Source organism: Aotus nancymaae, unplaced genomic scaffold (genome assembly GCF_030222135.1).
Source record: "Aotus nancymaae isolate 86718 unplaced genomic scaffold, 86718_ANA_hifiasm-v0.15.2.pri h1tg000007l, whole genome shotgun sequence".
NCBI lineage: Eukaryota > Metazoa > Chordata > Mammalia > Primates > Aotidae > Aotus > Aotus nancymaae.
This window is the reverse complement of record NW_026988418.1, coordinates 18,548,590-18,564,257: the sequence shown is the minus strand read 5'-3', so window position 1 is coordinate 18,564,257 and position 15,668 is coordinate 18,548,590. Positions and strand designations below refer to the sequence as shown.

At 35.3% G+C, this 15,668-nt stretch overlaps 1 protein-coding gene across 2 annotated transcripts in view; it reads left to right on the top strand.

Annotated features, from left to right (window-relative positions):
* USP24 (ubiquitin specific peptidase 24) overlaps positions 1-15,668 on the top strand; it is a 162,684-nt gene that overhangs the window by 56,792 nt on the left and 90,224 nt on the right. For both annotated transcript variants that reach the window (XM_012442560.3, XM_012442559.3), the window contains exons 6-12: positions 4,174-4,209; positions 4,806-4,871; positions 8,508-8,573; positions 11,111-11,185; positions 11,748-11,906; positions 13,403-13,517; positions 13,725-13,828. In XM_012442560.3, coding sequence (XP_012297983.3) covers positions 4,174-4,209; positions 4,806-4,871; positions 8,508-8,573; positions 11,111-11,185; positions 11,748-11,906; positions 13,403-13,517; positions 13,725-13,828 — 621 coding nt within the window. The remainder of the gene's footprint in view (positions 1-4,173; positions 4,210-4,805; positions 4,872-8,507; positions 8,574-11,110; positions 11,186-11,747; positions 11,907-13,402; positions 13,518-13,724; positions 13,829-15,668) is intronic.

Sequence of the window (15,668 nt, the reverse complement as noted above, 5' to 3'; positions counted from 1 at the left end):
TGAAAACAAAAAATGACAGCATGATAAACAGTGGGTAGAATTATAATAACATGTACTATGCATAGAATCCAGGGGAAGGAGTGGTTATTTCCACCTTGGGGAGTCAGACAGTTCCCCAGAGAGGAGGAAAGAGCTGAGTGGAAAGGACAACGAATATGTTCTTTGAAATTTAATCCCCATGTCAGCTCTTTGAGTTGGGTACTATTTTTATCCCCATTTCATACATGAGAACTGAAACAGGTGAAGTACTTGCCCAATTCCCATACCTAGTTATAGGGAGAACCCACACAGGCAGCTAGTCAGTGTTCTTCAACCATGTGCAGCACTGCCTCCCCAAATGCAAAATCTTCTCTTCAGATGCGTTGTGAGGATCAAGTGACAAACATACATAAAAATACGGAACATGGTGGTTCGCTATAGTGAGCTCTTGGCAGATAGATGTTCATTCTCTTCCTTCACTTTACATATGCATCTACTGAGACCCAGAAAGGTGCAGTCTTTGTGTTTCCTCTCATTACCACAAAGGAACTCTCTCTTCTAGATACCCTCTTCTCTTGCCTTCTCAAGCATATTCCTCCTTTCGGCTTTCTGTTCTTTCTTTGGTACCCTCAATCTTTTCCTTGCTATTGGATTATTACCTTTGTATGCAGTGTGATCCAGTATCTCCCATCTTTAAATATTCTGCCTTTAATATCGTATCCCTCTGTAGTTTCAGCATGGTCCTCTGCTCCCCTTCCCAGCCAGACCTCCTGAAGATTCCATGTACTTTCTCTCAGTTATTCTTTTAGTTATTACCCTAAAATTTAAATTTACTAAGCAAAATCTAAATTTCCCAGTATCTTTTCTCCTTCTTGAGCTGTGCATAAAGACCTTAGAATGTTGGATGTGCTCACTCACCTCTCAAATGATTCATTTCCTCTTCATCTTAATTGTGCATTGTCTTAGTCCCTTCCTATCATTTTTTACCTCGCAAAGTAGATAGTGCACTCTGTAGATAATCCTTCAGTAAGGTTCTATTTGTGGGTAAGGCTTGGTTTTCGATGGCCTGAACTTTCTCATTCCTTGAAGTGTGTATTTTCACTGGGTTCAAAAGTCTAGATGATATTTTTTTCTCTCAGAATATTAAAGATAACCATTTGACTGTCTTGTGGCTTTGATTATTGCTGTTGAGAAGTTGGCTATTGGTCTGACTGTGGTTCTTTTATTAGAAGTCTGTCTTTTCTCCATGGCTGTATTTTGAAATCTTTTATTTCTCTTTTATGTTTATAAGTTTGACCCTAATGTGATTAACCATGGTATTCTTTTTATTTATTTTGCTTCAGATTCACTGGGCTTCTGAATCTAGGGTTAATGTCTTACATCAGTTCTGGAAATTTCTCAGCCTTTATCTTTTAAAATATTGCCTCTTCCCCATTAGTCTCTCTTCTCCTGAAACTTGGATACATGTTAGACTGTCTCATTCTGTCCTCCATGTCCCTTAACTCCTTTCACATTTTCCATCTTTTGTCTCCTTGTGTTGCAATTGTGATAATTTTTTTCCAGATCTATAGTAGTACAATTCACTGGTTTTTATATTTGTATCTAATCTGCTGTTTAACTTGTTTATTTAAATCTTTAATTTCAGTTACTGAATTTTTCATTTATATAAATTTTGTTTGGTTCTTATTTGACTCCGTTTAATTTTTTATTGTCTCATGTTCTTGACTCTTTTCAATCCCTAATTTGTTTAATGCTTACTTTTTATTCTGTGTCTGATATCCATAGGTCTGATTCTGCTGACTTTACTCACTTGCTTTGTGTATGTATATAGGTGTATAGAAATATGTTTATACTTATTTGTTTGTTCATTTTTCTGTGAACTCATGTTTATTAGCATTTAATCTAGGAGGGCGGTTTGAGGCCTAAGTTGAAAGTTCTTTCTTCCAAAAAGGATTTACTTTTACATCTTCCAGGTACCTGGAAGCACTCCATTCTGTGACCATTTTAGAATAAATTATCAGCTTAAGGTTTTTCAGGCCATAACGTCAGCGTGAATTTGAGCAGTAATATGAATATGAGGGCAATTCTGTGGTTATGAATTCTTGGAGAATGTTTTTCTCCCTTTAGGGGTCCTTATTTTCCCTTTCTGCAGGTAAATCTGTTTCAGGTCATCTGACACCAAGGATGTAGCCCTTTAGTTCTAGCTTTACTTTATAGTACCTTTTAAGTCACCCTGTCCCACCTGGGCTTTGTGTCCCTTTTCTCCTGCAAATGGAATCTCAAGGTCACCAGGGCTCCACAGCTGCCTGTGGGTGAAGCTGGCTTCAGAGCCTTCCTGCCTGCCTCACGGGATCCTGCTTTCTCTGTTTTAAACTTCTGAGCTTTTTTTTGCCAACTCGGCCTAGATGTTTTAAAAGATTATATTTTAATGTTTTTATCCGGCAGTATTATTTTCAGCTGGAGAGCCATTTAGGATACCTAGACTGAAGTCTACTAACTTTTCAGGGCATTCCATTCTGCCTTTGTCCACGATCTACTGAAATCATTCTTAAGGCACCAACACCCCTTCATGTTTCCAGATTGGAAGTTAATGTCCCTTGACCCCATCAATAGCACTGGTCACAGTTGCTCCTTCCTTGGAGATGTTTCTTCTGTGGCTTTCAGGACACTCCAGTGCATTATGCTTCTGCCTGCCCCCAAGCCATGTTTCCTTTGTTGACTTCTTCACCTCTATCCAGTTTTGATCTTCAGGCTTTCTCTGTCTATTTACTACACTTTCTCTAATGGATTTAAATGTCATATTTAGGCTGATGGTCCTCCAGTTCATATCTCTGTGGCTTAAACCTCTTCTCTCAGTATATCAGACTTGAAGAGTCAATTATCTCCTTTTGGTTGCCATACAGAGTTCCAAAACTTAATTATGTCTGAAGTGGAATTTCGTTTTGCCTCCCTGGCGTTCATTCTCCTTTTCACTAAGTAACATCACCGTCTATCTAGATGCTCACTCCAGAAACATAGGAGTCAGCCAGGATTCATTCCTTTAATAAAGGATAATCAAACCATGAACAAGTCCTTTGATTTAATCTCTAATATGTCTCCAGTTGACCTCTCTCCCCTCCTTCTGCTGCCATCCTACTCCACACACAGCTGTGAACTATCTAGATACCGCACTGGCCTTCTAACTGGTTGTGTCTGATCATGTCTCATTCTCCCATTCATCCATTCCATTCCATTCTCTACAGAACTGCACGAGTGGTCTTAAAATATAAAACAGTCTTGCTGAAAATGCTTCTGTTGCTTTCTTTCTAATCAGGGCCTGTAAGTGTCTCCATGATCTACATTTTTTGCCTCTCTGTACAACCTCATCTCTGCCACTCCTGGCTCACCATGTCCTAGCTGGGAGAGTTTTTTAAACACAGCAGGCTCTTTTCTGCCATCCCAGGACCTTTGCTATTTTAGCCTCTCTGCCTGGACTGTTCTTTAAACAGCTATATCTATCTCATCCTCTACAGATGATGTCTTCAGAGAAGTCTTTCATGACCACTACCCCAAGTAGAGGAAGCTCTTATTTTTCTTTTGAGGACTTTTTGTTTTTTCTTTTGTGGGACTTAGCACAATTTGAATTATCTTCTGTATATGGCGCTCTACTTGGTTTTGTTGACCCTGCTAGAATATGAGCTTTGTAAAAACAGTTATATCTCTTCCTAGTCGCTGTTCTATATCCAGTCACTAGGAGAGTGAATGCTCAAAAAAGAAAAGGGAGGAGAAAAGAGAGCTTGCCTGACAGCATTATTTAATGATCTAACTGGAACTGAAACTTTTCATCTCTTGACTGCTGAGTTACTACTTTTTATGTTAATAATTAATTTTTAATTTCTTAAATAAATCTTCTTTAGAGAATTTAACTCAAGTTATCCTGTATGTTGGAGAGCTGAACAACTGATCTCAGCTATCCAAAAATGCACAGATGCCCCACATTGTGGCAATTCCATCAAAATACAGACTTACAGACTCCCAAAATCATATACAGTAATGTTAAAGACATATTAGGAAGCATTTGGGAGAAAACTTGGAAAATAGTTTCCAAACTTTTATAATGTTTCCTCTAACTTATTCATTTAGGATAAAAGAAACGTAAGGGTTCAGGGGAAGCTTTTATACTGCCATCTCAATTTTGGTTTTCCTTTCTCATAGGAGCCTCATGGATGGGTTGTGGATTTGGTGAATAAGGTATACGACTTTTATTAATATTGTCATGTAGCATATTTTCAATTTTCTAATGAGATATCCTAGAGTTTGGTATATTAAGCAAATGGCAGCTCCAGATAATAAGCAAAAAAATGCTTTAAGGACTGGATTTCATAGATTCTTCCTTTTTTTGTATGTATAATACTGGCACGTAAACATCAGCTTTTGGACTTAGTACCATCTGCAGTATGCCACAGGAGCATTAGAAGGATCGATGCAAGGATTCTCTCAAGACCAATGTTATAGAGCACAGTGATAGAGTAGAATGTTAGCTTTAGTTCCTTGCTTAAATTATTAATGTATAGCATTTTAAAATTAATATGTGTAGTACAATAGGATGACTGCAGTCAATAATAATTGTATATTTTTAAATAACTTAATGTAATTGGATTGTTCATAAACCCTTGAGGGATTGGATACCCCATTCTCCATGATGTGCTTATTTCACATTGCCTGTCTATATCACCCCATAAACTTCATGTACCCCATAAACATGTACACCTACTATGTACCAGTAAAAAATTTTCAAAATAAAAAAACTGAAAAATTAAATTAATATGTGCCCTTTTTCTTCTCAGTTTGGAGAATTAGGTGGATTTGCAGCAATCCAAGCCAAGCTCCATTCAGAAGATATAGAACTTGGGGTAAGTTAAACCACTGTTATACCCAGTGTGGAAGTTTACTTCATTTGAGTTGGTGTACAGCCAGAGGACAGGGTCTGGACATGCCAAGTTAAATGTTAAATTAAAGGCTCATCTTTAGAGGAGCAGATTCCATGGTCCTGATAACCAAAGAAATGAAATGTTTACTCCTAATTATAACCAAATTGCCATGTAGAGTTTTTTTCTCATTTTTTCTTTACCTATGGTGTTTTTCTCTTAATTTGTAATGGTTACATGAAATTATCTTACTGTTTAAAGTTGGTTGCTGTATGTGGCAAGTATATATATGCATAACAATTTTATGGCTCAGTTAAATGATTATATAAAATCAGAATTTACTTCATAGTCTCAGGCACAAATAAAAATATTGTAACAGTTTAGTAAGCTTTTTGGTATCTACAAAAACTTTTAGATAACAGATGGCTATAACATGGGAGCTTAGACTCATCCATCAGGTGCAGTGTTCTTTTCAACTTCATTTTCTCAAAACATATAACCTCATAGTAAGGGGAATAACTAATCTTTAATTTTTCAGATACTATTAACCTATTTGTTGGTGAGAGTGCTTTATTCTTTTCTCTAATGACTTAATCACTCAATTAAAAACTATCACATACTTGGCATGAATAAGACACTGTGCTATCTGCTGTAATTTGATCCATGCAGAAAATAATATACCTAAGTGTTAAAGATTGCGCTTACGGTTGCAGTTATTTCTGTGAAACCATGACTAATTGATTTCCTATTTGTCCCTCTCTGGATGAAGGAAATAGCAGTGGTCAAGGAGAGAGATTGATGGTGTAGTAATAGATTGATCCTTTCTTGCTACCCAGTGTTTATCCTAAAGATCAGATGTCTGCCAAATTACAGACACTGATGCAGAAGCCTCCTCTTGCTTCCCTGGGAGTTAACTAGGTTGTTGAACTGCCCTTGTGATCCCCGTTGATTAGATCAAGTATGTTGGAAATGACTTCATTGCCTTGGAAGACAGTATATAACAACTTAAAAAGCAAAACCAAAGCAAAACCTCTTCAGATCCAGGGTTAAAAAAAAAAATACAGAGCACTCCTAAATTTCTACCCTACTTGGATGAAAATTGGCTGAGAATAGATAGATGGGAATCTGGGTTTAGCCCTCATTATTATCAAATGTGATGAGGTTAAAGAGTCTTGCAAGATTTTTCCCTAAGGTCAGACCATTTTTCAGAACAATTGTGTTGTCTGCTGCAGTTGACCCAGAATTATATTGTTTAGGTTATATTGAGGGGATGATAACACTCAAGTATTGGAGAGATTCCAAAGGTTGGGACTCTTTTAGGAGACAGGTATAATTAAAATTCACAAGTTCTGGATTTCTGACCTGTTAAGCTGGCTGTGTCCCAGAATAAATTTAGGCTATATTATTAAGTCTGAGTACAACTTTGGAATTTAAAAATACTGGGAAAAAAAATATCACTCACGATCCCACCAGTTAAAAACACCTGTACAAAACAAGAAATGAAAGTTGTTGCTCATCCTTCCTCCTGATCCCCACACATACCTACTTCCTAGGTAACAGTTTAATACATGCCTTTCTGGCTTTTCCCTAAATTTATATAAATCTGTACATGTTCTTTCTCTCTCTCTCCTTTTTTCTCCTAAACCCAAATTATCAAGCTGTACCTTAGTTGTGTATTTTCATTTAACGTAGTATCATTGTCATCTTTCCAGGTTAGTACTATCAGTGTTTTTAATAACTGAAGTGGTATATTTCTGCAAATGGTATACCATGTTGCAGACAATTATTCATGGGCATTGGATTATTTCTGTTTTTGCTGTTATAGAGAGTGTTCCTTATAAATGTATCTTTATGTACATGCAACTATTTCCGAAAGATCAATTCCTAGAGAGAGAGATTTCTAAGTTAAAGATTACAGTCATTCCTTGGTATACGGGGGTATGTATACTCAAATCCTGCAGTCAGCCCCACAGAACTTCTGTATGTGAAAAGTCAGCCTTCATAGATGCAGGTTTTGCATCCCAGGAATAGTGTATTTTCAGTCTTTCTTTGGTTCAAAAAATCTGCATGTAAGTGAACCCATGCAGTTCAAGCCTGTTTGTTCAAGGGTCAACTATATATTTGTTTTAAAATTATAATTGACAGTGCTAAATGTCTTTCTAAAAAGGTTTTGCCTATCTGTACTCCCACAAACCCATTTGATAATAGTCCCATTAGTGCTAAATATTTTCAATCTTCAGTTTTCCAGTATGATGGACAAAAAAAGTTATTATTTAATATGTAATACTCTGATTTCTTAATGAACTTGAGTATTTTTGTCATATGATTATTGGTTGGTTGTATTTCTTCTATGAATTGACCTAGTTTATTTCAGTTTCTTTTGGGTGACCTGCTTTATTTTTAGGAATTATTTTTATATTAAGCTTATCAATGCTGTATCTGTTTTGCATGTTTGTATATCTTTTCTCCTAATATTTTGCTTCTTTTCATTTTTATTGATGGTGGCTTTTGCTATATTGAAGTTTCAATCTTTTATGTAGTCGAATTTTTCCTTAATGGCTTAAAAGTTTTCTAACTTGCTTAAGTAATGTTCTCCCACCTGAAGTTTATAAAAATATATATTTTATACTTTCATATTTTAATTTTTTTAACTTAGTCCTTGAATTCACTTAGAATTTATTTTTATATAAATAATTTTTATATTAATATTTTATATAAATATAAAATATATATTTTATATTTATATAAATATTTTTATATAAATAAATTCTAAGTGAATTCAATTTTATTTTCTTCCAAATAGGTAACCAATTGTTGTTATATCCTCTATTTAGTAATCTCTCTTTTCCTTATTATTTGTATTTGCTGGCTTAATAATATATTAGAGGCCCATGTGCCAATGCATTCGTTTCTGGACCTCTGTTCCAGTCATTTATTTATTCATTCATTCTTTGGTTCATTTCTGTACTGTTGCAACATTGTTTTCTTTACTGGTAGTGCCACTTCTGCCCAGTATCATTCTTTTCTAACATTTTTTTTTTATCGTTCCTGTATTTTTAATCTTCTGGATATAGTCAACCTTTCAGGTTCTCTTGCAGAAAATTCCACTGAGATCATGTTTGGAATTGCATTGAATTTATAGGTCAATGTGTGGAGAATTGACATTTTTACAATATGGGTCTTTTCCATTTAATAACATGATATCTCCCCATTTATTTGCACTTCTTTAATTTAGTTCAGTAAAGTTTTATAATTTTCTTCAAGTAAGCCTTCAGTGTTTTTGGTTTAAGGAATATTTCACTCCTCAACTATTCTTTCCTTTAAAAAAAAATGTTTAGTGTTCTACAATATAACTTTAATGTCATTTTATCTAATTTTCCAAAGAAGTTTTATTGACATATTCTGATTTAAATTATGTTAAATTTCTATAATAATTTAAATGGATTGACATCTTTATATCAGTTCTTTCTATCCAGGAGTTTCATTTCTCTAGTCTTTTATTCATGACTTGATCAAATCACGATTTAAATTTTTCTCTGATATGTGAAAAGGGATTTGTTTAATTTTGACAGGAAAAAAATCCTCTCAAATGTATTTCTAATCTTCACTGTCTTTTGCCAGGCTGTCTCAGCATTGATTCAACCCTTAGGAGTATGTGCAGAGTACCTCAATTCCTCCGTGGTACAGGTAGGATTAAGTCATTTCACATTACTTCATATGATTGAAGACGTGCAAACAGTAATAACTTCCTTTTATCAGGTTATTCAGAATGGTCTTTAATCCAGAGTATCTCCTTTTTTCACATTAGCTATCCTTTTAATAAAAATGCCATCAGATATTAAAAATTGTTGAATAATTTGAAGTATAGGAGACCTAACATTTGAGAAGGCTGTTTACCTATTCAGTTTATCATTTTATCAAATATAATTTTTATTTATTTTTCATTTTCTTATCTATAAAGTAGGCAGCATATCCTTATTTGCTTCACAGGATTATTTAAAGATTCAATGCCATTATGTATTAAATCAGATTAGTATTTATGTATTAAATCGGCTAGGCTCACTTACTGGCTCAGTCACTCACTTTTGAATATCAGCTTAACAGCACATCTTGTCTGATTTCCTGCCTCGGTAGGATTGTAAGTCAGCGGGTCATAGAACAGTCAAGCTGGGAGTGTTGAGTTTTCTAATACTAAAAGCCTATTTTACTATCTTGTTTCCTTTTCACTTCAGTTAACAAGTTTTACTGAACAAAATGTCACATTAAAATACTTCTATTTATTTATTTATTTTTATAAATAAGTCAGTGGACCTTGTAACTTTTTTAGAGCTTTTAAAAAATCACCATAAGTGGTTTTGAAAGCCTAGTGTCCTTCGGAGCAGTGTTTTTAAATGTACTGTTCCTTCTTTCCAATGTCATATTTACTTAGGGCCACTTTAATAAGGGAGATAGGATTTTTTTTTTTTTTAGCAGGTTCTGGAAATTTCTGTTTCTTTTTCTTTTTCTTTTTTTTTCCTTTTTTTTTTTTTTTTGAGACAGCGTCTCACTCTGTTGCCCAGGCCAGAGTGCAGTGGCACAATCTCAGCTCACTGCAACATCTGCCTCCCCAGTTCAAGCGATTCTCCTGCTTCAGCCTCCCAAGTAACTGCAACTACAGGCACAAGCAACCATGCCCAGCTAAATTTTGTATTTTTAGTAGAGATGGGGTTTCACTGTGCTAGCCAGGCCAGTCTCAAACTCCTGACCTCGTGATCTGCCTGCCTTGGCCTCCTAAAGTGCTGGGATTACAAGCGTGAGCCACTGTGCCTTGCCAATTTCTGTTATTTCTAAATGTTAAATGTTTTCTTTAGATGTCAAGGTAATACTGCAAGAGTTTTAGGTGACATAGAATGGTTGTTTATATATTTCTTCATTCTGTATATTAAACTCTTTAGAAACAGCTAATGCTCCTTCAGTTTATTAAGCATATAAATATAGTCATTAATTTCATAGCTAAAACACTAAGACATAAAGAGGCAAAGTGACTGGACTTTTTAATATTTTAATAATAAACTTTGATAATTTAATATTGAGAGTCAGATTGGGTTTTAAATGCATGCTCTTTACTCATGCCTTGCTCTGTGGAAGAGAATTTAGCATAAATATCCCAGCTGCTAACCAGTGTTAAGGTCTTTAGAAATTGTAGATTTTATATATATAAACAGAGTGTACTTTAAAAAGAACAAGAAGTATATGAATTCCCGACCAAGAACTTCTGTCTTCATCTTTAATTATATCAAATCATCCAAAATTAAATTCATTCAGCAATAAATTCATACCATAATACATGTTACTTACATAACAGTTGACTCTACCACTTGCTACTTGTATGACTTCAGAAGACTCTTATTTAACTTGTGTGCCTCAATTTTCTCATTTGTAGAATAGCCATAATAGTAGTAGCTATCTCAAGAGTTGCAGTAAGGATTAAACAGGGCACAGCACATGCTGAAAAGAAAATTGTGATTCTCTTAACCATAACAGCTCTCTCTCCTTCCTGTACAATTGGCATAAGTGTAAATGAAGATATTCTGGATAAGTGCCTGATGTCATTTTAGCTCATTGCTAATCTGTTCTTGGCTTTAACAGCCAAATATTGTTTATCTTCTTTCCTCATCAGCTAAGTTTTAAATATTTTCTTTCTTATATGGAAGTGGTAATTTAGGTGTATTAATAGCTAATATTTTACCATTCTCACATGCTCTTTAGAGTTAGTCATGTGGTTGTGTTACCATTCTGGAGCAGTGTATTGTATGAATTTCATCTATAGGCCTCATTCACATCAGTAAGCAAAAGTAATTCATATGACAGCATATTTTTCATGGTCTGTGTTTATGTTCATTTTTAAAAATTAAACAAAATATTTATTATAAAAACAATTTACTCTCATGCTTAGTGTTTTAAAAGTTAGACTGTGTATCTTGAGTCACTCTTCAAAATTACCTTTATAAGATACTTTTATAAGACACCTTTATAAGATATTAAAGAACCTGAGGCACCCCAGATTAAGTAGAGTCAGTTAAAGGTTTATTTGGCAGTATTAGATAGTGCTGCTCTGATACGAAAATTTTTATCTTTTCATTGCACCCTCTTCTTTGGAAATTGTAGATGAAGAAGCACTATCTCTCTCTACTTTGGGGACAGCTTCCAGAGTTCTTAATAACTGTAGCATTTTATTTCTGCAGCCCATGCTAGACCCAGTCATTCTTACCACAATCCAGGATGTACGGAGCGTAGAAGAGAAAGACCTCAAAGACAAGGTAAACGCTGTCTCCAGCCAGATAGGCCCTAGTGCCAATTAGTTCACAGCAGAGCCAGGACTTGGCAGAGTTCACACACCATGCTGTTTGGATTCTGGTCACATGCATTCACATCAAATTAACTTTACATTTTCTAATTAAAAAGTGCTGTTTCTGAAGCACCAGTGATAGTTGTTACCTCAGTCAATAGAGTTAATATAGTGTTCTTAGTAAGTGATACCATTCAGAATTTTACTAACATGATTTTGATAGTATCACAATTGGCATAGAGGAAGCTTTAAAAATAATACAGTATTAAAACTTACCCAGAGTTGTTTAAAGCAATTTTGCCATTTAAATTTAACATGATTTATTTTATTGACCCTAATTTGTTCACAGGACTATTCCATTTCCTTTGCTGCTCACCCGTGTGCAACTTTTGTTTCTAAGCAAAATGAAGTAAAATGGCCTTGTAGAATATCAGATAGCGACAGACTGTTGTTACCCTATATTCTTGTGTATGTTATAAGAATTGAGATCAAAATGTCTTTACAGTTCCTTTTTTGTTTTTATTAAATAAAAGAGATTGGTTAGCATCCCTGAGCTGTTGTCTGCCATTAAGTTACTTTGCATGCGCTTCCAACCGGATCTGGTGACGATTGTGGATGACCTTCGACTAGACATTCTACTGCGCATGCTGAAATCACCACATTTTAGTGCTAAAATGAATTCTCTCAAAGAAGTAAGTTTTGCGTTTGTTTCTATAAGACCTAATGTACAGATACTTAGTTCTACCAAAAGTTGTGCTTGTTAATATAAAAATGTTGGGAAATATGAATGATTTATTATAATCATATAAAAAGATGCTTTGTATAAAATGTTGTCTTGTATATAATTGTTAGTAAAGACATCTTCTATGTTACTTTCAAAATTTACATCTGAAATATTTACAGTATTTAGTGTTTTTGTGAAATTTCCTATAATATAATCCCTTAGAATATACAGATTGAGATTTACTTTTGCTTTAAGGGTACAGTTCATTTTGTTTTATTTCAGATATAAGTTACTTAAACCAAATCTTCTAACTGGGGTTGAGACAAAAACAAAATCACTGCAACAGTGTTGGTCGAAGCGAAATGACGGAAATAATTTTCTGTAGCTTCCTGAACTTACCATATCCACAGAAACAGTGCAGTTGGTTTTGGTGTGTGACACATGGAGCCAATGCAGTTCAGTTAAAATTCAGTTATTTTTCCTTCAGTTTTGTATAGTTAGGATTCTTGGTACCAGTGAAAGAAACTCATCTTGAACCATTTTAGGCCAAAAGAGGAGTCTATTGAAAAGAGGCTGGGTTATTTCACATAAATGAAGGATTGAATAACCAGACCAAGAAAGGGCAGGCACATGTGGGCAACAGAACAACTAGAATTTGAGATCCAACCACTGTCAGGACTCTGTCCAAGTCTCATCCCTGCTTTTCTTCGTATCCTGGCCTTGCTCCCTCTCTACCTACAGTTCAACATTTTTCATATGGTAGAGATCAAGACAATGAATAGATTCTATGTTTCACATCCTGCCATTCCCATCACCAGTGAGAGACTGACTCTTTCTGTATATGAAGTGTCTTCTTGACACTTGTGTGTACTTTCCACATAGTGCTCTGATTGAGGTTTGGGTTAAATGTTCATCCCTGAGTAATTAGCAGTGGTCTAGGGAATGAGAGCTGTAAGAATGACTCCATGTTCTTTTTTTTTGAGATGGAGTCTTACTCTGTCGTCTGGGCTGGAGTACAGTGGCACAATCCCTGCTCACTGCATCCTCTACCTCCCAGGTTCAAGCAGTTCTCCTGCCTTAGCCTCCCGAGTAGCTGGGATTATAGGTGCCCACCACCCTGCTCAGCTAATTTTTTGTATTTTTATAGAGACGGGGTTTCTCTATGTTGGCCAGGCTGGTCTCAAACTCCAGGGTTTCTCTATGTTGGCCAGGCTGGTCTCAAACTCCTGACCTCAAGTGGTCCACCCACTGTGGCTTCCTGAAGTGCTGGGATTACAGGCATGAGCCACTGTGCCCTGGCCCTCCATGTTCTTTTTAAAGGAACATCACAAATGGTAACTTCTAACTGGCCTTTGATACATTTTGGCTAATTATCAAAGCACATTGTAACATTGTAAAAATTATGTATATATGAATATTTGATAATGTATGTTAGATTCAGTCACAATAATCTTGTCTTTTTAGGTAACCAAACTAATAGAAGATAGCACTTTATCCAAATCTGTGAAGAATGCTATAGATACAGACAGATTATTAGATTGGCTAGTTGAAAACTCAGTTCTGTCAATTGCACTGGAAGGTAAGTTGCTTTCAAAAAAATAAAAATTACCTAATGTAATGTAAGTAATATATCTTTGCATTAAAAAGTATGCAAAATTGTTGATTTGACTGTATTACCTTTTAAATGATCTTATAGCAAGTTACTGTTGTTTTGAATTAATATAATTCTATTTACAGAGTCATTGTTCACTGTATCTGACTTTCTCTCTTATGTTTCCTCAATTAGGCAACATAGACCAAGCACAATACTGTGACCGTATAAAGGGAATTATTGAACTCTTGGGCAGTAAATTATCATTAGATGAGCTCACTAAAATTTGGAAGATACAGGTAGGTCGATCAGAATTATTTTTGCCTTTTCTTAATGGTTTTGGACTACAGAAGAGGGAGGGGTGTGGTGAATGAGCAGGGAAACAGAACCTTTATCTTGCTTTAAACAAAGCAGCTGTACCTAATCCACTTTACAGTTTCAGGTTTTTATTAAGATTCTATATTTGAAAACGATTCCACTCACCACAAGAAGTTTCAAACTGCTGATCTAGTCTGGTCTTCTCGTTTTTTAAATTAAAAAATGAAAAGGTTATATAGCAGTTAGTAGCAGAGCTAGGAATAGGTGTGTGTCTTTGTTTATCAATCTAGTGTTCTTTTGATTATGTTGTTTATTAATTTTCATTAATTTTTTTTCCCATTTAGTCCCTATTAAATAAGGATGATAGATAAGTTTGTAGATTTCATCTTACTAGGACTGTCAAGAGGTATGACAGAATCCAACACAGTCTTCAGTTTCTTTTTTCTTCACTTTGGTCGTAGTCCATTTTGCTGGTTTTCCTAACTTTCCTGGCATTCCTTCCTGTGTCCCCTTTGCTAACTTACTCTCTTCTACTTTGACTTTGTTTTTTCATGACTTAGATCTTAGTCCCTTTCTCACTACATTAGCTTTCATAAGTCAGTTGCAGGAACTCCTATGACTTTGACTTTATTTGTATGCTGTTGACTCTATGAATTATATCTCTAATTTAGATCTCTTCTTGGAGCTCCAGTGCAATATATCTAAATACGTAACACACGTTCACATGTGTAATGCATTGGCATCTCAAATTCATTATTTCCCAACCTAATCATTCTCCAGTCTATTTCATTAATGGTATTATTCTACATCTAGTTGGTAAGCCAGAGAAAAACCTGGAGCACACTTTGACTATATTAAGTTAGTCACTGTATCAGTTAGAATCTAGTCAGGAAGCAGAAACTATGCTAGGTATATCAAACAGAGGGAATTGACTACAAGGGATTGTTTACAAAGGTGTTGCTAGGTAAGGTAGAGGAGCAAAAAAAAGAGAATGTTAGAGAAACAAAAATAAAGAAGGGATATTAAGTTCAAGGAAAATAAGCTGCTCTTGGAGGTGCTTTTACTTTAAGTGCTGGAACTGTCAAAGCGGTGTTCCTGGCACCAGGATTTCCAGAGTCCCTTGCTGCCACAACCAGCATCTGCATCCACTCTGAGCCTAAGCCACACATACTTCATCCTTCATCCTGCTGCTCACCTCCCAGCACTTCCTCTCATTGGCAGAATGTAACAGGAAGATAGCTGGCAGAGGAGTTGGGAAATGTAGTTGGCAGGCTCCCAGCTCAGCATTACAGAGCAGACTACAAAAAGTCAGGTGCAGGAGTGAAAGAAAACAGTCCCAGGACCCAAGATATTACTTCCTATGTCTTGACCTTGGTGGAACACACTCATATAATTCTGTTTTGCAAGTATAAATTTTGAATCCACATAAGGTTGAAGATTAGAGACCATGATTTATATATTGTATATTCCTACCACATTCAATCAATGACTCTACGTACCTAGTAGATACTGAGAAAATTCTTAAGGAATTGAATCTAAAAATGTCCTCTTGCCTTTCAAGTCTCTCACATGATGAACAGTGAGGCATGACAGTGACACAATTGAGGTTATAAAGTGAATTTTAACCTTAAGGTTGACAACAGAGTCTATAGTTCTGCAGCAAAGACTTATTGCCCATGAGATAAATAAGCATTAATTGAAATCACAAAATATCTATGAGTAAAATGAAAAATAAGGCAGGTAATATGCTCAACTGGAACCTTCAGGATCATTTATAAAATGCCCAAAGTGGGCACATTTGTTTTATAATTCAATCAGTTT